The 21,852-nt window shown below is 44.2% G+C and overlaps 1 protein-coding gene across 1 annotated transcript in view; it reads right to left on the bottom strand.

Moving 5' to 3' along the window:
• Positions 1-1,738: 1,738 nt before the first annotated feature.
• GOLM1 (golgi membrane protein 1) overlaps positions 1,739-21,852 on the bottom strand; it is a 49,215-nt gene continuing 29,101 nt past the window's right edge. The window contains exons 6-10 of the mRNA XM_044287668.1: positions 11,710-11,836; positions 6,087-6,216; positions 5,710-5,949; positions 5,223-5,355; positions 1,739-4,435 (exon numbers count right to left, since the gene is read on the bottom strand). Of these exons, the coding sequence (XP_044143603.1) occupies positions 4,429-4,435; positions 5,223-5,355; positions 5,710-5,949; positions 6,087-6,216; positions 11,710-11,836 (637 nt within the window). The 3' untranslated portion in view covers positions 1,739-4,428. The remainder of the gene's footprint in view (positions 4,436-5,222; positions 5,356-5,709; positions 5,950-6,086; positions 6,217-11,709; positions 11,837-21,852) is intronic.

Raw genomic sequence — 21,852 nt, 5'->3', positions numbered from 1 at the left:
TTTTTTGGGTCTTCCACTTGACTTTTTTGTTCCATAACCCTCAGGATCATTTAATTCATGGATGTCAAACTCCTGGCCCTCCAGATGTTGCAAAACTACAACTCCCATCATTCCCTGATAGCTGTAGTATGCCCAGGCATGATGGGAGTTGTAGTTTTGCAACAGCTGGAGGGCCACGAGTTTGACATCCCTGATTTAATTCCAAATGACTGTCTTACTGCGTCCCACCTCAGCAGCGATGGCGCACGGTGAGAGACCCTGCTTATGCAGTTCAACAACCCGACCACGTTCAAAAAGGGAGAATTTTTTTGCCTTTGCCATCACAACGTGTGACTACCTGACAGAAAATGACAATTAATCCACATCTTTGCACAGATTTGGCCTTTTAAAGGCATGTGGTCCTAAAATTTGGATCAGCTGAAAAACAGCCTATTTCAGTTTACGGTAATCGTTATTTTCAATTAATTGAATGCTCAAAAAATGTTTTGTCTCGCTCTCATTTCTTCTTGTTGCATGTTGAAGCTCTACTTGGAACCTTGTTAAGATCCAACAATGTAAAATAAGATTTTTTGCCATTTTTCAAGTGGTCTTAAACTTTTGATCAGGACTGTACTGTAGCTACCTGTGCAGCGAACCGGACCGCAGGGGCAACACGTGAGGTGATAGTGGGCCGATGGGGGTAGTAGTTAATTTATTCATGGTTACCAGAGCCTCCCTGGGCCGGCGTGCAATGATGGGAAGACAGCACTAAATCCTCTGGGGCACTCTCTATTGCAGGGAACACCAGCCAGATGGAAGTTGAGGTGCCCTTCATGGTATAAGTGTTTAGTGTGCTTTGGTGGCTGGGACCCTGTGCTCGTGCCGCCAGCATCGTAAGGTGCAAATGTTGAGGGTAGTAGAAAGGATGAGGTTTCAGTTGTAATAAAATACACAAAATCCCGGTGACAGGTTCCCTTTAAATCATTTGACAAGGCTATTAATACTTACTACATGTGTGGAAGTAGGAAAAATCTGAGACAATACAGAACCCGCCAGGTATTTCAGAGAGACTAGGTCAGATTAGAGGTCAACGTTGTAGGAGAGCTGTATATTTTATACCTTTCAAAACTTTAATTCTTCAGAATAATTCAAGCTTAGGAGGGAGGGAAAGTTTGTTTCTAGAATCTGGAGATGAGGCATTTGGTAGCGGTGTATATAAGGATAGTAAGAGCTGCCTTGCAGTTCATTGACCTATCTTTGCAGGTGTTTAGGAGACAAAACATAAGGTATAGGGTGTCTTAAAACTTGTTGTACGAGGGTTTTGACCTAATTCCTAAAAGGGCCGAATTTTTTGGCATGTCCAAAAGGTGTATGAGTGCCTCAAAGGTCTAGAGTGGGTGGGTGTAAACTACGCGGGAGTTTTGTACAATTTGTACACAATATTTGCATGTTGAGCGAACTGAGGGATTTTACCGCTTGTCTCCATATTTGATGCCATGAATCTGGGGGAATAGGTTGGACAGGATGGGAATTAATAAGCACGTTATAGATATCAGGCACTTAGTCGAAGTATCTGCTTTACAAAGCTTCTTGAAAGGTGATTACCAAACAGTGTGAGAAAAAAAAGTTTTATCTGAAGGTAGTGATAGTGGTTTCTGAAAGGCAAGTTTAATGTAGAATAGAGGGGGAATCAAGATTTTCATTTTTTTATGTTTAAGTGTGGCCCAAAAGCCAAACCAAATACAAACAGACCAATATGTTATAGTAATCTACTTTAATAATCCATAAAAGTTCATAAATTAACATCTGCTGTACAATTTCATCTTTGCAGATAAATACACAGTATCAACCCAGCTAAAGTTAAAAAAATAATAATAAGTCGGTGCAATCTACCTAAAATATATTGATCCTTTTCTCCTTCATGGCTTGATCAAAGCTACATTCACAGTTTATGGAAACTGTCATGTAAGTAGATTACACTATAGATGGTGATTTAGGCAAATTACTGTACCGCATAGATGTGATACAAAAAACACACAACAGCAGGATGTACAGATGGGAAGGATATTGTGCTCAAAGGTTATGGGGTTCATATAAATGTAGTGCAAGGTTATGTCAGTGCTGGGATTATTTGCTGCATAACAATGGAGGGGAGACTCAAATGTAGGCCAGTCTGTCAACTGGCTGACCTGTTACATGTGCGCTTGGCAGCAGAAGGCATCTGTGTTGGTCCCATGTTCATATGTGCCCGCAGTGCAGAGAAAAGAGCCTCTAGGAGCAGCGGGGGTGTTGTCGTTCCACATAGAGGCTCAGCTCTCTCTGCAAGTGTCACGCCCTCTGCAGTTTGATTGACTTCAGTCAGGCCCGGCGTGATGACAGATTGACAGCTCTAGGCAGTGAAAATAAGTGGAGAGGGCGCGGTAGTTGCAGAGAAAGCAGAGTCTCTCAGTGTAACAGCAACGCCCCCGTTGCACCTAAAAGCTCATTTACATATATTAAAACGTTTCTCTTACCAAGGAGGGCATGGGACCAACACAGATGTCTTCAGCTGCCAAGCGCAAATTCCACAGGACAGTCAGTTTCATAGGTACAAATCTGCTGACAAATGCCCTTTAAAACACATAATGCCTCATGTAAACAGCTATGATACCACATCAGAGGCTCAGTCTTGCAGCAGTTTACTGGGTCATACTGTACCCCCATATGCCTCCGCTTTCACAGTGGTTTTCTTTGGATTCATTTGTGCCACTCTCAAATGGATACTATACTGTGAAATTACTCTTTTGCTTTATGATACATTTCTATTCAGTTTTTTAGGCTAGACTGAACCACTGCATTAATGACCAATCTTTGCAACCGCACATACATTTAGCAAAAAGGCTCCCGGCTTCTGACCAATGGTTCAGCCAAAACTGTAGCAGCAATTGGTACATAACATGAGTCATTTGGTTCCCATTGTTTCCATGTGCTAATGAGCATGAAGGGTCAACGACTTCAGCAACAGTCTAGTAGAAACATGACATGTATTAAGGCAGAGATGTCGTTTTATATTAGAATGCCATATATTCATGAAGTATGTGTTGAGCCTATAGACATGTGGTGGATGTCTTAAACCTATATGTCAGCAGCAAATGCAAAAATAAGATTAACTCACTGACATAATGGTGGGGCGCATCATTATATCTTCTGCTGAAGGTAAAGAATCTCCAGTAACTGATCTGCCTACAGATGTTACTCAAGCACGACATGAGCTACACTTCAATAAAATAATGATTTTTCTACATACACCAAACCTAAACCCCCAAAACCGATTATTAGTTAAAAAGTCTGCTTTCAGCATATTTTTCAGAAGTGCCACACCCTGATGTAATGGGATAAGGAGCTGCCCTTTCTCTTCAGGCCTTATCTTGGCCTGCATGGAAAAGATCCCACCCTTGTCCATGACTGTCTCCTCTTCTGTGCAGGCCCTGAAAGGATTCAACAAAAGGTGCAGATACAGGAAAGCTATGGATATTATCAGTGCCTGCGATGAATGCTTTCAAGGCCTACACAGTAGAGGGAAAAAACGTCATCTTGGGAAGCTATGGACACCACTGCTTGTTTACACTGGTACCCAGGGACTTCTCTGAGTGGGCTAAGGTGGCACTTCTGAATGTAATGCAAAAAGTAGGGAACCCCCTTAAATACCTTGAAAAGACTCATTACACATAAAGCAACATGGCAAGCAAAATAACCCCTTATGTATGTGTTCTCATTAGCCTAGCATCTAGCACTAGACCAGGCATCCTCAAACTGCGGCCCTCCAGCTGTTGCAAAACTACAAGTCCCAGCATGCCTGAACAGCGTATAGGTATCAGTCTACAGCAGGGCATTGTGGGAGTTGTAGTTTTACAACAGCTGGAGGGCCACAGTTTGAGGATGCCTGCACTAGACTAAAGTCAATGCATCACTTGGCCCTGGTGTTTTGCCATTGTGTTATTGATGAGTATGGATAGGTTATGTGCACGCTTACCCGGTCATTAAAACACATAGAAGAATTAATTACCAAAAGTTAATTTACATATTATCCATAAATGTCTTAGTCCAATGTTCAGCTGTTGCCTATCCATCTGAATGTGCTAAGATCCCTTAAGGCATTATAACCTCACTGCGATTTGTTACTCAGTCTGTGGTAAGGCTTTAAGGTGTAGAAGGGCAGTGTGATAAAGACTCAGATTAAAAAAAACAACTAAGATTGAGAAAATGGAAAAACAGTCTTTAAGTTTGTTTCTGTGTGCTAAACTTCAGTTCTTAAAGTCATCTGCATTCTAATTCATCTTAAGGCATCTCATGTTGAGGACACTGTGGTAGGTAGTTTAAGACATGGGGCCAGTACACTTTTTTAGTCTTGGATCATCATCTTACTCGGCCTGTTGGTTGAATGCAAGTTCATTCAATTCATTTCCATTTTTAATTCCTAGTAAAAAAAAAAAAAAAAAGGAAGTTAGAGAAAGGAATAATAAAAGAACACCTGCAGCAGGAGGGTCAGTTAAAAGATGAGAAATGCACCAAGTACAGCATCTAAAAGGTATGTGGTTCATGCAAATATACATTACAGGTAGTTTTAGTGAGAAGCCAAAAAATGTAACATTTTCTCAAACTGTAAACAGTGTACGAACCCACAATGCAGCTACCATAGCCTTCTTTGGGTCTATGATGTGCCTCTCAAATTTTACATGGAGGCACATGGATGTCTGGCACTGGATCCAGGATAAAGAGAGAGAAAAAAAAAAAAAAAAAAGCGGCTGCCCCATTGCAGAAATATTCTCCCGTAGGTGCACAGTATCTCGCTCTATACAGGATGGAAGTTTTATTTGAACTTTTTAGGCTTCATTCACAGTTGCTTTGGGAATCCAGCAGGCTAATCCACAGGAGGCGGTATTTGTCAGGCCAAAACCCAACATATATTCCGGAAACCGGAATGGAAACTGCCGGATCCCATTATAGTCAATGGAGATCCGGTGGTACAGCGTAGTATCTTGAAATGCCAGAAACGGTGAGCTCCAGCAGCCTGATCTTCTGTCAGATCAGGCTACTAGATTACCAACGCAGTTGTGAACAAAGTCTTAGGCATAAAATTAAAAGGATGTAACATTTTTGTTTATTCTGCATCGTCCTATGAGCCTTGCTTTCCATTTCATGACTATTGTACGTGACACAATGTTTGTAGTCATTTATCAGAAGGCTCCTGGATATGTGCTTACCTCTTAGACTCTACCTCTTGATCGTTAGCCTTCAGTTCCACTTGTTTTTCAGTTTCAGATTCAGCTTCGTTTGCTTCGTCTCCATTGTAATCGTTTGGTTTTTCTCCGTCTTGTTGGATTTCCTTGGCGACTTCTAAATGGGAAAAGAAAATATGATTACACTGTAAACGTCACTTCTTTATTTCTCTTGGGAATGGTACAAAGGACTGTTTATAGAAATTTCTGCATATGATGCCAGTTCATGACCAAGCGCAATGCAATTATCTCTGTTTCTGTCGATGTCCCAAAGAAATGTGTGCAAGAGCTTCAACTGCAAGCTGACTGGCAAACTGCAATTGTGCAGGCGAAAGAGCAATAAATAACGTGTTCACCTCCCATGCTCATTTTAACCTTCGTAGACACAACCTACATTAAAATAACTCTCTATACTGACAAATGGGAGCTGACTATCCCCTATTACATAGGGCAGATATAGTCATGTACTAACCTTTGTCATCTTCCATGTTTATTAGGTTCTCTCTCTCAACGTCCTCGTTTTCAGGTTCTTTATTAGTCTCTTCTACATCCTCTACTTTGGGCTCCCCATCATCCTCATCTGCATTTGCAAGGTTAGGGTTAACTTCACTCTGAAGCTCCTCCTCTTGTTCATCCTTTTGTATTTTGGGCTGTGGAGGTGAAGGACTAGGATTCTTTTTGTCCAAGACAACATTCAAGTTCTTTGTTTGTTCTGGAAATTAAGCATGTTTTTGCATCACTAGGTAAAACTGCAAACTGTTTTTGATTCTAATAACCATGTTAAATAATGGCATTTCAACTGCTGTCATTAATGAATACTGAATTGACCTTTTTGCTCTAAGGGCATACCTGTATTTTCTAGGGAAGGAGCACCCTCCTTATTGGAGTCCACTGGTGGCTTCACAGCACTTGTTACAACTTTCTGCTCTTCTTTTATATCAAGGACTTTCTGGTTAATATCTTGAATTGATGTCACAGGCTGGATGGAAACACAAGCATTTCATGATGAGAAAATATAAGGCGGGATTCAGATAGACAAATGTATTAAAACTAGTCTATGTCGCAGCCACAACACATGAATGGTTTCATGCACTTCTATGGGTCCGTGTGCAGTCCATTGTGTACATGGACAAAATATATGCCTGCTGAATCCAAAGTAATGATACACACAAACTGCCACACTGTGGTTACTCTCAAAGGTACATTATATAAAGTGCCTTTACAGATCTGCATTCCAACGCAAACAGACATGGAAATAAAAGGTTTTTAAGATTATTTTCAAATAATTGAAAAAATAAAAAGGAAAGGACGGCTCACCCCTGATTCAAGATGGCAAGGTGCACCAAAAAGCGCATCAATACAAATCCAAATACAGACACCAAATCCTGGTAAAAATAACAATCAGTAATACTCCCAATAACTGATTGTTATTTTTACCAGGATTTGGTGTCTGTATTTGGATTTGTATTGATGCGCTTTTGTATACACCCTGAGAAGGGTATTCTATATTCACATTTTACTTTTTTTGTACCAAATAATTTATTCTTTGCTTCACAATTCACACATTCATTTATTCTCTTTGGGGACCGATTCGGAATTCGGTATTCACCACTGCTGCAGCCGATTGATTATATACAGGCAGTTGGAACAGACCTAGGTTCCACACTTTCTCTTCTATCTGGCCGGTTTATTAGGCCTCCTGACCTTCTTATCTTATCAGCTACATCAGTGAATTGAAGATTTTACTGTACTGTCAATCTTTTTATTTACTTTTATATATTTTTTTATCAATTTTATTATTGTAGGAGTCAATTTTTAGATAGGGCATATAATTTTATGTACTGCTATTAACCTTTATGTATGGCGATCATTGTTATTAATAAACTAGTGTCGCTTTACCAACTGTGTGGTCCAGGTATAAGAGTGCCCATTCTTTTTACATTACAATTATTTTCAAATAGTTGTTTTGAAATGTACAGAGGACTTAACCCGTTCGCTTCCAGCGCAGTGTTCACCCGGTCCCTGAGCGAAATCGCTCAGTAACTGGGCGAGGATGGCTGCTCAAGACAGCAGGCAGCCATCTTCCCTAGGGGTATGAGGAGTTTTTTCCGCCTGCCCCCCTGCAACATCGATCGCTGCGATTGGCCGGTCTGCAGAAATCGGCCAATCGCAGCTCCGGATGATTTTTCATTCATCCAGGAAGCTGCAGGGGGGTGGAACAGGGTTTGTACAGGGGTAACTGGTGCTGAACTTGTCAGCACCTGTCCCTCTTGGGTCAGGCAGGAGACACCAGTGTTTTGGGTCCCCTGCCAGCGCTGCTATTGGCTGGAACAACGCTCCAGCGCTATCTCAATTTCAGTTAGTCAGTTTAGGATTTTGCACGAACGCACCATCTGCGTGCGTGCATTTTGTAACCACTGATCAGTAGTGTCCATTAGTGATCACGTCTGTTCAGTTTTCACCACTTGTCTGTACAAAATTAGGCCCGTCCTTGACCACTTTAAACGCAAAGTTTTCAGAAGTGTACACCCCAGAAAAAAAAATTCTGCGTAGACAAATCCCTATCACTTTTCAAAGGGAGGATAAGATTCCGCCAGTATCTGCCCAGCAAGCGGGCAAGGTATGGCATAAAAATTTATAAAATCCAGTGAGAGTAGCTCTGGGTACACTCACAAGTTCCGGATTTACGAAGAGAGGGAGACCCGGATTCAACCCCCAGAAAGCCCCCCGTCCTAGGAGTTAGTGTGGGACTTACTGCACCCACTGCTGGATAAGGGTTACGATCTCTATGTGGATAATTACTACACAAGTCTACCACTGTTCCAGTCTCTAGCTTCCAGAGGTACTGTGGCGTGCTGCACAGTACGCAGAAATCAGAGGCCTCCCTAGATCCCTGGTAGGGTAACCACTAAGAAAAGGAGAAAGCCGTGCTCTCCTCAATGAGAACATGTTGGTGGTTAAGTACAAGGACAAGAGGGATGTCCTTTTACTGACCACCATTCACACTAACACCAGCTCCCCTGCCGCTGTACGAGGTACCACAACCACTGTGCCCAAGCCAGACTGCATCCTGGACTACAATAAACAAATCAAGTTCTGAAGCCCTACAATGCCACATGAAAAACAAAAGTGTGGAACAAAAAGCTGGCCGTGCACCTCGTACAGATGGCACAGTACAATGCGTTTGTGCGTGATAAAGGCCCTATTTTTTTTTAGCCAAGCAATCGAGGGCCCCAGTACTTCTGCAAGTTATGGTGCCCGAGTTGTACCAGGGTAACATTTTCCTGGTGAAGTCCCCCAAACAGCGAGAAAGGGAAGGACCCAAAAAAGATGCAGAGTGTGTTCCAAAAGGGGGAAAAGGAAAGACACCATTCACCATCGTGAAACCTTCCCTGAAAAGCCTGGCCTGTGCATCAAGAATTGTTTCAGAATCTACCACTCATCCATGGAATAATTTCATCCTTGATGTATCCTGTAATTTTACCACCTTATAACGGATTCTGTCCACAGAGCTTACATATCCACTTTTCACCAACCACTACATATTAATGTCTGTAAAACACCTGTTTGGTCAAAAGTGCCCTTTCAACTCCTTAAAATGTTCGTACGGGGGTGCACTTTCCAAAATGGGGTCACTTCTTGGGGGTTTTAATTTCTGGGGACCTCAGGAATTTTTTAACATGCGACATGGCACCTAAAATCCATGTCTGTTTATTCAGGCCTGCAAAATCCATATTTTGCAGTTTGCCTCTAGAGCCCTGCTGTGCGCCCATACAGCAGGTTACAAGCACATATGGGGGTGTTTCCTGAATGGGAAGAAAATGGGGAACACATACTGGGGTGCATTTTCTCCTTTAACCCCTTGTGAAAGTGAAAAATTGGGGTCTGCTAGTAATTTTTAATTTTTACAAATGTGTGCTTTGAAATCATTTCTCTAGTATTTCTGTCTTCTGTGAGTCACCTGTTTGCTGAAAAGTACCCTTTCCACCACTTAAAATGTTTGTACGGGGGTGCGCTTTCTGAAATGGGGTCCATATTTAGCTATTTGACTCTAGAGCCCTGCTGTGCATAATTTTATGAGCACATATGGGGTATTGGGGTATTAGCGTATTTGGGAGGGGGGTGGGGAACAAATTGTGGGGTGCATTTTGTCCTGTTACCCCTTGTGAAAGTGAAAATAAATAAAATAAAATAAATAGTGAATATAGCGGTGCAATCACTCTAAAAAAAAATAGTAATCAGAATAGCAGCAATATAGTCAATCAAAAACTGGATCATATAAGCGCAGCAGAGCAAATGGACTTGGTACCACTGAAGAAGGGGATACTCCAACCCCGAAACATGTCTGGTCAGACCCCCCCCCCATCTCTCCAAAAGGTAGAGCACTACATAAAAGGATCACGACCGGTGCCGAACATTTGTTTAAAGGTCCGCGTGGAAGGCATCACTACATCGGGTCCGAAGCCAAACCGGCGGACTCATGTGCGCAGATCCACGACGCGGCAAACAAATATCCTGCTGAAGCTAAAGGAAAACTCCATTGAATATTGCAGGACAGCCGGGGTTGCACTAAGCGGGTAAGACCGTTCTGACATGGAGGTCAGTGTGACTAAGTCTATACTACACAGTTACTGTTAGCGGGATGCCGCTGTATATCAGCTTGCCTGTTTCCAAACCAAACAGTATCACTGTGTGCGCTATACAGGTGGTACAAAATCGCCTTGTCAGCTGTTGGAAACTGTGCTACGAACTTACAGCTACTTTGTTGCTTTCTGCTTTGCTGCTAGGATTCACACTAGTGCTGCTATTCCTAAAGAACATTGTTTCTAATACGGCTACTATCTGCGGTTGTTACTTTCTGTAATTGGGACTGAGCTATCCAAGTCCATTTGCTCTGCTGCGCTTATATGATCCAGTTTTTGATTGACTATATTGCTGCTATTCATGATTTACCGCTATATTAATTCACTATTTATTTTATTTTAAAGTCGTCGATTTGTGATTATTATTCCAAGAGGAATTATTTTGAATTTGTTTTAATATTGTAATTAATAAATGTAGGTGGCCCAATATTTTGAGGTGTGCCCAGTCTTCTATATACTGCTTTTATACTTTTTTTAGTAGTGGGGTGATACTACTCTACTGTGGGCACCCCGGTTGGTGGTTAAACAATCCTGTGCGTCTGACTACCATTTGATTGAACTGTTAACTCTTGATGTGTTGCAGAAAAAAAAAAAAATTTTGATTCAAATTTAAAATCTGCTAAAAAAAATAAAAAATTTTCACATTTCATTCCCATTTTCATTTAATTCTCGTGGGGCACCTAAAGGGTTAACAAAGTTTGTAAAATCAGTTTTGAATATCTTGAGGGGTGTAGTTTCTAAAATGTATTTATGGGTAGTTTCTAATATGTAAGCCCCAGAAAGTGACTTCATAACTGAACTGGTCCTGAAAAAATTGGTGTTTGGAAAAGTTCTTAAAATTTTTAAGATTTGCTTCTAAACTTTTAAACCTTCTTACGTCCCCCCCCCCCCCCCAAAAAATATTTCATTTTAAAATGATCCAAACATGAAGTCGGCATATGGGGAATGTAAAGTAATAACTATATTTGGAGTCATTACTATCTACTATAAAAGTAGAGAAATTGAAATTTGCTAATTTTTCCCAATTTTTTGTAAAAAAATTTTAACTCAATTTTACCAGTGTCATGAAGTACAATATGTGACGAGAAAACAATCTCAGAATGGCCTGGATAAGTAAAAGCGTTTTAAAGTTATTACCACAAGGTGACACGTCAGATTAGCAAAAATCGGCCTGGGATTTAACCTCCAAAAACCATCCCAAGCCGCCAGCAGCCAGCAGCAGGTTTCCAACAATTTTCTTCCTGAAGGCCGATGCGGCTAAAGCTCAGAAAACGTTCTTTTATCCCCTGCTGGCGCGCTTCTCTAGTCATGCTTGAAGTCAAGGGGGCAGCGGACTCCTTGCTTCAAGTCAAGATAACCACGCCCCCTTCCCTGTGACTGACAGCCGGCAGTTCGGCTGGCTTTGCCGAAGTCTTTGCATAAGTGCTGTCAGTCACAGCGAAAGGGGGCATGGTTATCCTGACTTGAAGAAAGGAGGCCGCCGCCCCCTTGACTTCAAGCATGACTAGAGAAGCACGCCGCAGGGGATAAAAACCATTTTCTGACCTTTAGCCGCATCGGCCTTCAGGAAGAAAATTATCGTCGGAAACACACTGCTGGCTACTGTCAGGTACTTCTGGCTGCTTGGGATGGTTTTTGGACAGGTTCCCTTTAAGTTCAAAAGTGTCTCAATAGTGAAGGGGTTAAGACAGATTTAGCCAAGGAGTTGTAGCGATAGAAACTTCTCCTTAGGTTTATTACAATACACAATGTTTGGGTTGTACCTAGTGACTGTTGACAATATATTCCTACAATACATGGATAAATAATTTGGATGCGGTCCATCCCACCTTTATCTTCTCAGGCTTGCTTTTATTTTTTTCCTCATCCTCAGCGTTTGCATCTGTTGCTTTCAACCTGCGGATCTTCTCCTCGCACTGCTCATTCACCTCTGCTATCTTATTGCTGCACTGGGCCCTTAAAATAGCAAAAAAATAAATAAATAAATCATTAAAAGATTCAGTTATATAGAATTAAAGAAAAATGAAAAGGGAGATAAAGTATTTAATAAAATTAAACAGACGGAAGGGAAACTTGATAGCGACAAAACACTGCAGATCAGGTCATCTGTCCTTAAAGGGAACCTGCCATGTTGGATATGGTGTCTGAGCTGCAGGCAGCATGTTATAGAGCAGGAGGAGCGGAGCAGATTGATGTATACTTGTATGGGAAAAGTTTTGTTATTAGGCTGTATTCACATCTGCGTCAGAGGCTCTGTTCGGGGCTTACATCACCAAGTTTGTTAAAAATAGTGGAGAGAAAAGTTCTGCATGAAAAACTTTTTACTCTGCTAAAAATATAACAGTCTCCTCAATAGAAAACCGACTGAGCCCATTATAGTCAATGGGATGCGTTAGGCTCCGTTCCTTTCAGTTATGTGCCGAATCTGGCACTCACGTGAAAGCAACCCAAGTTGCATTTCATTCATCAAAATTCCTGCTCACTCTGGACTTTGAAGTCAAGGAGCTGATTCCATCAGTGATTAACAGCCTTTCCTCTATGTGAATACAAAGATAGCTGCCAATCACTGATAGGAACGCCTCCTGGACTTCAAAGCCCAGAATGAGCAGGAATTTAAATGAATAAATTTAATAATAAAGTTTTACTGAAACTTTTCCAATAAAAATATATATCAATCTGCTCAGCTCCTCCTGCTCTATAACATGTTGCAGATTACACTGCATTTTCATGTTTGACAGATTCCCTCAATAGATAGAAATACATGGGGATGGTGATTTTCTTGAATACTGTATCTGGATATATTTTTATACAATCATCTAGTCTCATCACAATTATATATATGTGACTGGTGTAAATGATTGAAGCATGCTACTGAACCTATGCAGGGGACATATACAACTCTATGCTTATATAGTTGTAAACGTCTGGAAGCTGAAATGTAACAAAAAAATCCACAACGTATTGAATGCTCAGTTGACTATGCTATTCTTCTTGAGAGACTGTACTCCGGGGCTGTGGTTGTCTGACTCCAACTCCGGCTTCCACTCCTTCATTAATAGCCAATCATTTAGTAATAAGAATTTTTCTGTAGACAAATGGTAACACTGGGCTTTTTCTCACCATCATGTAGTTAGGCTCCTTAGAGCATAAACCATATTTATTGGAACACAATTTCTGAAGTTCCTGTAATTTTCAAAATTCCTGTAAGTAAATATGTAATGTACTATGCATTTAATAACTGGAGAACACTATTATGCACTTAATTTTAAGAAATCTAGTAATCTGTCCACTGAATATGGTACAAAAAAGCTCTATATGCACGTCCTGAAAATACAGAGAATCACGTGCAAGTGTAAATGGAAATAAAGAGACATGTAAAAAAAAAAACAATTTTTGTGGACTCTCCTATAAAATCTCTTTCTGCTCATTGGGGGACACAGGACCATAGGTATAGCTGCTACTGCCGCTAGGAGGCGACACTAGGCTAAAAATTGTTAGCGCCTCCCGCCGGCTATATCCCCTCCAGCTTGGAGACAGCATATCAGTTTGTGCACAAGCAGTAGGAGGAAAATAAATCAAATAACGTAATAATCCGTAATAGTCCGAACCCAAAACTGAGGACCCTACCAGTTAATCAACTGTCGTCACCTGCTGCAAAATTAGAATAAAAAACAACAACAGGTAGGAGCTGTGAACTCAGCGAGAGACATTTTACAGGCGAGTCCACAAAAATCTTGTTTTCTCGCTCGTATCATTGGGGGACACAGGACCGTGGGACGTCCCAAAGCAGTCAACAGGGAGGGAGAAACCACACTCCCATGGAAGTCACAGCTGCGGGAGTCTACGACACCACAGCCCGCAAGACCTTGTGGTCCAGAGCGGCGTCTGCCTATGCAAAGGTATGCCCCTGGTAGAACTTGCTGAATGTGTGCAAGGAAGACCAGGTTGCCGCATTACACAACAGTCAAGAAGCGCCCACCGCCCTAGTCGAATGAGCTGTTATACGGAGAGGCGGAGCCTTGCCCCGGGAGAGATACGCCTCGGCAATTGCCAAGCATATCCACCTGGCAATCGTTCCTTTGGAGGCTGCCAAACCCTTGCAAGGACCCTCAGGAATAACTAACAGTGAGTCGGTAAGCCGAAACTACTCTAAAGCAGATAAGTAAATCCAGAGGGCACGAACCACGCCCAGCTGGTGGAGGGCCCGTTCCCTAGAATGTGAAGACGAGGGACAAAATGAGATGAGAACGATGTCCTCGTTGACATGGAAGGTGGAGACTACCTTCGGAAGAAAGGAAGGCACAGGGTGAAGCACCACCTTATCTTGGTGCAGAATAAGAAAGGGCTCCCTACAGGAGAGCTCAGCCAATTCCGACAAACATCTGATGGAGGTGACCGCCACCAGAAAGGCCACTTTCCAGGAAAGAAGGTGGAGAGAAACAGTGTCAAGAGGCTCGAAGGGATCTGATTGGAGAGAGCCAAGCACAAGGTTCAAATCCCAAGAAGGTAAAGGGGGGGCGATAGGAGGGACAGTGTGAGCCACCCCTTGGAGAAAGGTCTTAACCGGGCCCTTTTGCGCCAGAGATCGCTGGAAAAAGATTGAAAGCACCGACACCTGCCCCTTTGAGAAAGAGAAAGAGAACGTAGAGGAGGGAAAAGCCGTCCCATGGGGCCACCAGTGCGTCTACTGTGAATGCCTGGGGAACTCTTGTCAGCGAGATGTAGGTGGAAAGCTTGTGGTTGATCCTGGATGCCATCAGATCCACATCCAGACAGCACCAACAGAGACAGATGGAGTAGAACACCTCTTAATGCAGAGACCAATCGCCCGGGTCCACAGTCTTCTGGCAATTCTCCTAAAATGTAGACTGCCGATAGCGCTGGTACATGTTCCTCCGCCCACTTTAGAATTTTGTCTGACTCCGCCATCACCGTCCCACTGCGGGTTCCCCCCTGGTGGTTGATGTACACCACCGCTGTGGCATTGTCCGACTGGATCCGGACCGGCGGCCCCCTCAGGAGAGGAGTCCAATGAAGCAAGGACAAATGAATGGCCCAAAATTCCAGGATGTTGATGGGCAGTCTGGATTCCAACAGAGACCATTTGCCTTGGACTGTCCGAGGTTGGAAGATTCCGCCCCATCCGAGGAGGCTGGCATCAGTGGTGATGAACGACCATGAGACCGAGAGAAAGGATTTGCCGGAGACCAAGGCTGGAGTCGAAAGCCACCACCTGAGTTCTGACCGCACCTGCGGAGCAAGGGCGATGGTATGGTCCAAGGAACTCTGTGTCTTGTTCCAGGATGACAAGATCATCCGCAGGAGAGGACGAGTGTGAAATTGCACAAACGGAAGAGACCATAGTTCCCAAAACTCGCATGCAAAACCGGATCGATGGACGTCTGCGCCGGAGAAGACGAACCGACCGCTGAAGGGATAACCGCTTGTCCGGGGGAGGCAGACTGTCGCAATGTAGGAAGGACCGGCACTCACCCGTAGTAGCTTTTTGAATGCTGAATTTATTGGTCACATATCATAAGTGACGCGTTTCAGCACTGAGGGTGCCTTCACCGGACCGTCGCCGCGGCTGTGTCAAGAATCATGCCGAGGAAAGTAATCCGCCTGCTGGGATGCAGTGCTGACTTCTGGAAGTTCACCAGCCAGCTAAAATGTGCCAGGGCGATGAGTAAACTGTCCTCGTTCTGACCAAAGATCGAAGCCTTGAAGAGGATGTTGTCTAAATAGGGGATCAGGGCGATGCCCCTGGAATGGAGAAGGGTGAGGAGAGGAGCAAGCATTTTCATAAACATTTGCGGTGCTGTTGCTAGGTCGATGGGTACAGCCATGAACTGATAGTAGCGTGACTCCACCGCAAAGCGAAGAAAATGCTGGTGAGCAAGAACAATGGGAATGTGAAGGTACGCGTCCTCAATGTCCACCGAGGAAAGGAACTAACGGAGCGGAGAGACTCCATCCTGAAGTGCTGGACCTTGACGAACCAGTTCAGCAACTTGAGGTCTAGAACCGGGCGAATTGATCCCTCTTTCATGGGGATAACAAACAGGTTTGAATAAAAACCTGTGATCTGCTCTGCAAATAGAACCGTGGAGATCACTCCCCGGGCGTGAAGGGACTGTAATGTAAAAAAAAAAAAAAAAAAAAGGCGGCCCGAACTTGGTCTCTGGGCAGCTGGGAAAGAAAGAGGGTGGAGGCCAACTCGATCTTGTAAACCGAGGCTACTATCTCGAGTACCCATTTGTCAGACATGTGGGACCACCAAACTTCCTGGAAAAGGCGGAGCCGACCCCCCCACCCGAGAGGGCGGGGGCACCTCTTCATGCTGAAGATTGTCTATTGGCCGGGGCGCGGGCGGGCTTTGCCTGCGGGCCCCAGGCTGGTTGGGGTTTAAAGGACCCGTTTTCTCTTCTGCTCTTGATTGGAAACCCTGGGTGGCTCCCCTGCTGACGGACGTGTGCTGGAGAAGAGGCAAAAGGAGTGGAAACGGGAGCTCGAGGGCCTGGAGCGAACTGGACGCTTGGCCCTGCCCTGTGGGAGGTGGGTACTTTTACCGCCCGTGGCCTCAGTGATGATCTCGTCCAACTGAGTACTGAACAGACGAGAACCCAATAAGGGAAGCCCCGTAAGGGAACGCTTTAACAAAGACTTTAAGCCACACCTCACGCTGTAAGGTGACCTTGAGAGCGGATGAGCGGGCAACAAGAGAGCCCCTGTCCAAAGAGGCCTGGCAGAGATACTTCCCCGCCTGAGAGATCTGCAGGGCCAAAGACTGGAAGTCCACCGGGGGAAGATCAGCCACGATGTCCTGGTACAGGCAAAGGGCCCATTCAGAGACCGCCTTAACCACGCCCGCTGAGGCAAAAATGGGACGGATCACAAAGCCGGCCGCCGCAAAAGGTGGACTTAGTAAAAGACTCTAGGAGGCGATCTACAGGGTCCTGAAGGGACGTGCCATCAGCCACAGGGATAGCGGTATGCTTAGCGAGACGGGAGGGTCCACTTTGGGCGGGGATGACAATTTCCTGAACCTCAAAAGGTGTCGCGGACAGCCACGACCAGGCTATCTACCATGGAAGCAATCTTAGAAGATTGTCCGAAGGGGAGGTACATGATTCGGATCTGGATCAGGAACAGTGTCTCACCTGGGAGGGAGGACATATCCGAGCGTGGCCTTGGGGGAGGTGGAGACACCGAGGCATCAGAAGAGGAATAGTGCCCTGTTCTGGGCTGCTTGTGAGAAGGTCTGCCACTAGGTTGGTCGCCCAAGGAGGGCGCGAAATGCGCAGGTAAGGACTGGTCAACCAATCGACCCATGGGAGAAAGGGTGGATTGGGAAACTTTTGATAGGTCTTCTACTGCCCGGGACAGGGAGCTGGCCCAATCTAATTCCACACAGTCAGGGGGGTAGTGCAGCTGCTCAGGAGGGATGGCTAGAACCGTTCTGGCCACACGGCATGCGGTACACAGGGAGTCAGACTGGCCGCGAGGAAACTTGACGCTGCATTTTGCAAACACCAGTGAATCTTCCTGCCGACCGAGGAGCAGAGAGAGAGTAATACCGGCTTCTTCCAGGGCTCATGCGGGAAAAAGAGGCAACCTCGCCCTCCTAGGAGTGTCTGGCAGCCAAGGGCCCCGCCCCGCAAGCATAGAGAGTGTAGGGAGGGTCCAGAGAAATTGAGGCCTAATAGGCCCTGAGACCGGATGTCAAATTAGTTGCGGCGACTGGCCGCAACGCATTTCCGATCGCCAAAACCTGAAGCGGAACGGGAGGGGCGGAGGCTGCGAGGGCGCACGCCAGAGACCCCACCAGAGGAGAAGAAAAGGGCCAAAGCACACAGGGGACGGGAAGGCCGCAAACTGGGGTCGGCCGCAAAGGAAGTCGGGGGCTAAATTAGTTGAAGCGGCCGCCACGGGAGAAGCGGGGGCTGGGGCTGCCCGGAAGAGGACTCACACCGGAAACCAGCCAGGGGGGGAAAGGGGAAAAAAGGGGCCAAAGCACGCGGGGACTGGTAATCCCAAGGGAGGAGAACATTTGGGTCCCAGGGAGGGAAGAAGGGGAGCGGGCAGTGGGGAATAGGGGGAACACAGGAATACTCACCAAATCCGGCCTACTCACCCCATCTTCCTCCTCTCTTGTTCACCCTCCCTTGACAGGTCCAGCAGGGTCACCTCCTCAGCTGCTGGCACCAAAGTGGCAGGAAGCTGGCAAGATGGGAGGGCCGGATCTAGATGACCCCTTGGCTGGCAGGAAGCAGGGGAGTAAGGCTGCCCTGGTCCTTTTTTTCTTTTTGGGGGAGCTGGACTGAGATGGAAGCCGACCCAGGCCATGGTCCCCAGGAGAACAGGGAGGCCAGACGGCCCTGTTCGCCCAACCTGAAAAGGAAACTAAATAAAAAAAATAGGAGGTCTGCCTCCTACGACACCAAGCTAAAAACGGATATGCTCTCTCCAGGCTGCAGGGGATATAGCCGCCGGTAGGAGCTAACACTTTTTAGCCTAGTGTCGCCTCCTAGCGGCAGCAGAAGCTATACCCACAGTCCTGTGTCCCCCAATGATACGAGCGAGAAATGTAGCTGCTTTTTTAGTGCTTGCCTTAAAGAACTGTCTGGTAGTCTGTCTGCAGCCTGCCTCTGCTATGGAAAGATTCATAATTACCTGCTACCCACAGCTCCGGTCCGGCACACTGGCTCGCATGTGTCCATCTTCTGGTTCATTTACTTCCTCCCCAGCATGGCCAGGGAATAATCATCTGCTTCTCTGGAGCTAGTGATTGGGTTCAGCAATTACCTGTCCACAAGAAACACATCAGTGCTGAAGCCAGCCATTGGCTGCAGCTGCGCAGGTCACCATGCCTGGCCATGTTGGGGAGGAAGTAAACGAGGTTTACCAGGAGGCGGCTACAAAACTAGAGCTGCAGGTAGCAGGAAATTATTAACGAAAAGCACACCTGCAGGCTCCTGTCCTGGCTCCTTTTTCCTAGACAACCCATTAATACGGTATTCCTGTTCTGTCTAACAGTTCTGAGATGGCATAGCAACCAATCAGAATTCAACTATTATTTTGGACAGCTCCTTTGGTAAATGAAAGGAGGAATCTGATTGGTTGGTACGGGCAACTAAGCCAGTTCTACTTTACACCAGTTTGATACATGATCCATGGTACATGGTACTTTTCTACCAACTCCACCCAAAACTAGTTTTGACTCCAACTCCACATCCCTGATGTACACAGTGGGTGCCTGCTGTTATACAGCTGGCATCCGCCTGCAGCTGGAATCGGAGATCAGACAGATCCCGTCCATTTGAAGAGTACTTTTCACAGGATTTGTTATTCTAAATCTGATACCTTTTTTTAACTTTCAAATTTTTACTAGATTTTACAGTACAAACCAATAAAACACTCAACCCGCGCTGACTTATTTGCTAATTCAAAAAATTCAGATGTTGTCGCAATGAATAGAGTGTATGATAACACTTAGTATTTGTTCCTTATATGGAGCCGAAACGTCGCTTGTGCCACCTCATGAATAAATCCTTTTCACGGAACATCTTTTTTGGAGTGCAGTCCGATATATATATATATATATATATATATATACACATACATATATATATATACACATACATATATATATATACACATACATATATATATATATATATATATATATATATATATATATATATACATATATATATATATATATATATATATATATATATATATATATGTGCTCCTCTATCTCAACGGTCTATGGCAAGGTAAAGTTCGATAAATTCAAGTGCAATCTATACATGGGAACAGGTGCTAAACACTTACTGTTGTGTGCATTGTCTGGTACATTCGGTGCTGTGATTCGAATATTCACTGACGGCAATTCTCCTAATGATGTCTCTCCTGGTCCTGTCTTCTGCTTAGCTCGCGTTCGTACAGGGCATCAATGCTTGAGTCGTCGTCCTGGAAACCTTTCGTGTAATGTCACACCAGAAGCTACGGAAGCCTCTAGGGTCCACAATTCCTCCGACGCGTTTCGGAATAGTCGTATTCCTTGAGGAAGGAGCTACTGGCCGGTATCACGAGGTAAGCAGAAGACAGGACCAGGAGAGACATCATTAGGAGAATTGCCGTCAGTGAATATTCGAATCACAGCACCGAATGTACCAGACAATGCACACAACAGTAAGTGTTTAGCACCTGTTCCCATGCATAGATTGCGCTTGAATTTATTGAACTTTACCTTGCCATAGACCGTTGAGATATAAATTCTATTAATTTCCGATAGAGGAACACATATAAGAAATCGGACTGCACTCCAAAAAAGATGTTCCGTGAAAAGGATTTATTCACCCATGAGGTGGCACAAGCGACGTTTCGGCTCCATATAAGGAACAAATACTAAGTGTTATCATACACTCTATTCATTGCGACAACATCCACATTTTTAGAATTAGCAAATAAGTCAGAGAACCCGCGCTCTCTCTGTTTTTTTAAATTAGGTTCTCTTCCTACTTCGTGGGGCTTTTTGGGCAATTAACCCTACATCAGAACCCTGCAGCGACAGGGCCAACACATAGTCCTATATTGTGTGGGCTCACTCCCCCCACATCCAGACGGCAGCGCGAGTATCTACTTTCTGCTATTTACTCAATGAGATGCTGTTTGAACTGTACATTGACTAGAAGAGAGCAGTCAGCATTCCTATGGTTTGTACAACATGTAGATCATCAATAGGCAATCAGCATTGTTAACAGGAGATAAAACAAAAGTGATCTATGGCCCTCCCATATACACATCGCTGGGTAATGGCGGGGATCCTACTGGCGGCACGGAAACTAATTGCTACCTCTTGGAAACAACCTGTCACTTTCCAAGAGGTAGCCCCTTCACACCGAGCTAGATCTCAAGTATTGCAGAGATAGGATTTATGGTGCACGTCTTCTTATGCATCTCGTATTTCACTGACAGTTAGTATGTCACGTTCTCATAAATCTAATACCTTTTGTTGTAGTCCGCCTTCATCAAACGGCATTGCGTTTTATTTTTTTAGATTGCTCCCTCCTTTGCTCAGCATTTCCCCCATTTCTGTTCTGGCGCCCAATATGCAAATGAGCAGCAAGAGTGCAGAGAGGAAGAGTCCTCAGTGGACAACTTCTTCTCCCTGGCTGTGACGCTGTTCAATTGTTGCGGACCGTTTCACAGCCAGGGAGAAGATGTGCTGTTCTCGCTAAATTTCGCAAATCTCATGAGAACAGTCTATGGAAGCAAGTAATTCCCGACCAATCCCATTTTGACTAGCGAAGAAGATGCAACAGACAGAACAGAAGGGGAACTTAAGATCTGAGCGTGGAAGGTATTAGTTTCAGAATAAAAAGTCCAGGGACAAGTCCTTTTTAACCAACCATTCAGATTCTGCAGACGTTATTTACAAAGCCATCTAAGTGGTTATACATAGGGCCTCCCTCTGTCCTCCCCATCAAACTCCCCCACAGCACAATAGCGGGCTGCTGAGCCATCTTACTGCTTCTATTACACAATGTAATAGGAGGTCTGTAATATCCCTATACATTGCAATAGAGAAATACAAGTTCAATTCCCCTATGTAAAAACAAAAACAAGTATTTAAAAATTCTAAAACAAAAAACACTCCAAAATATTTAACATTTTAAAAAAGCAGTTTTACCATTTATCATAGTTAAATTATTAGTATTGCTGTGTCCAAAATGTCTGAAATTATACAATATCATTGTATGGTGAATGCTTTAAAAGATGCCAGAATTGCAATTTTATTTTTATTTTTTATCTCATGCACCCCCCCCCCCCACCCAAAAAACAAACAAACACAAAAAACAAATATGGTACCAATTTAAAAAAAAAAAAAAAATATCACAGCTCAACCCGCAAAAAGCCCCCCATGCAGCATTCTCATTTTTTAAAAGTAAAGCAAAAATATTGTT

Source organism: Bufo gargarizans, chromosome 1, assembly GCF_014858855.1.
Source record: "Bufo gargarizans isolate SCDJY-AF-19 chromosome 1, ASM1485885v1, whole genome shotgun sequence".
Taxonomy (NCBI): Eukaryota; Metazoa; Chordata; class Amphibia; order Anura; family Bufonidae; genus Bufo; species Bufo gargarizans.
The sequence above is the reverse complement of the archived record's forward strand: the minus strand, read 5'-3'. Positions and strand labels throughout refer to the sequence as shown.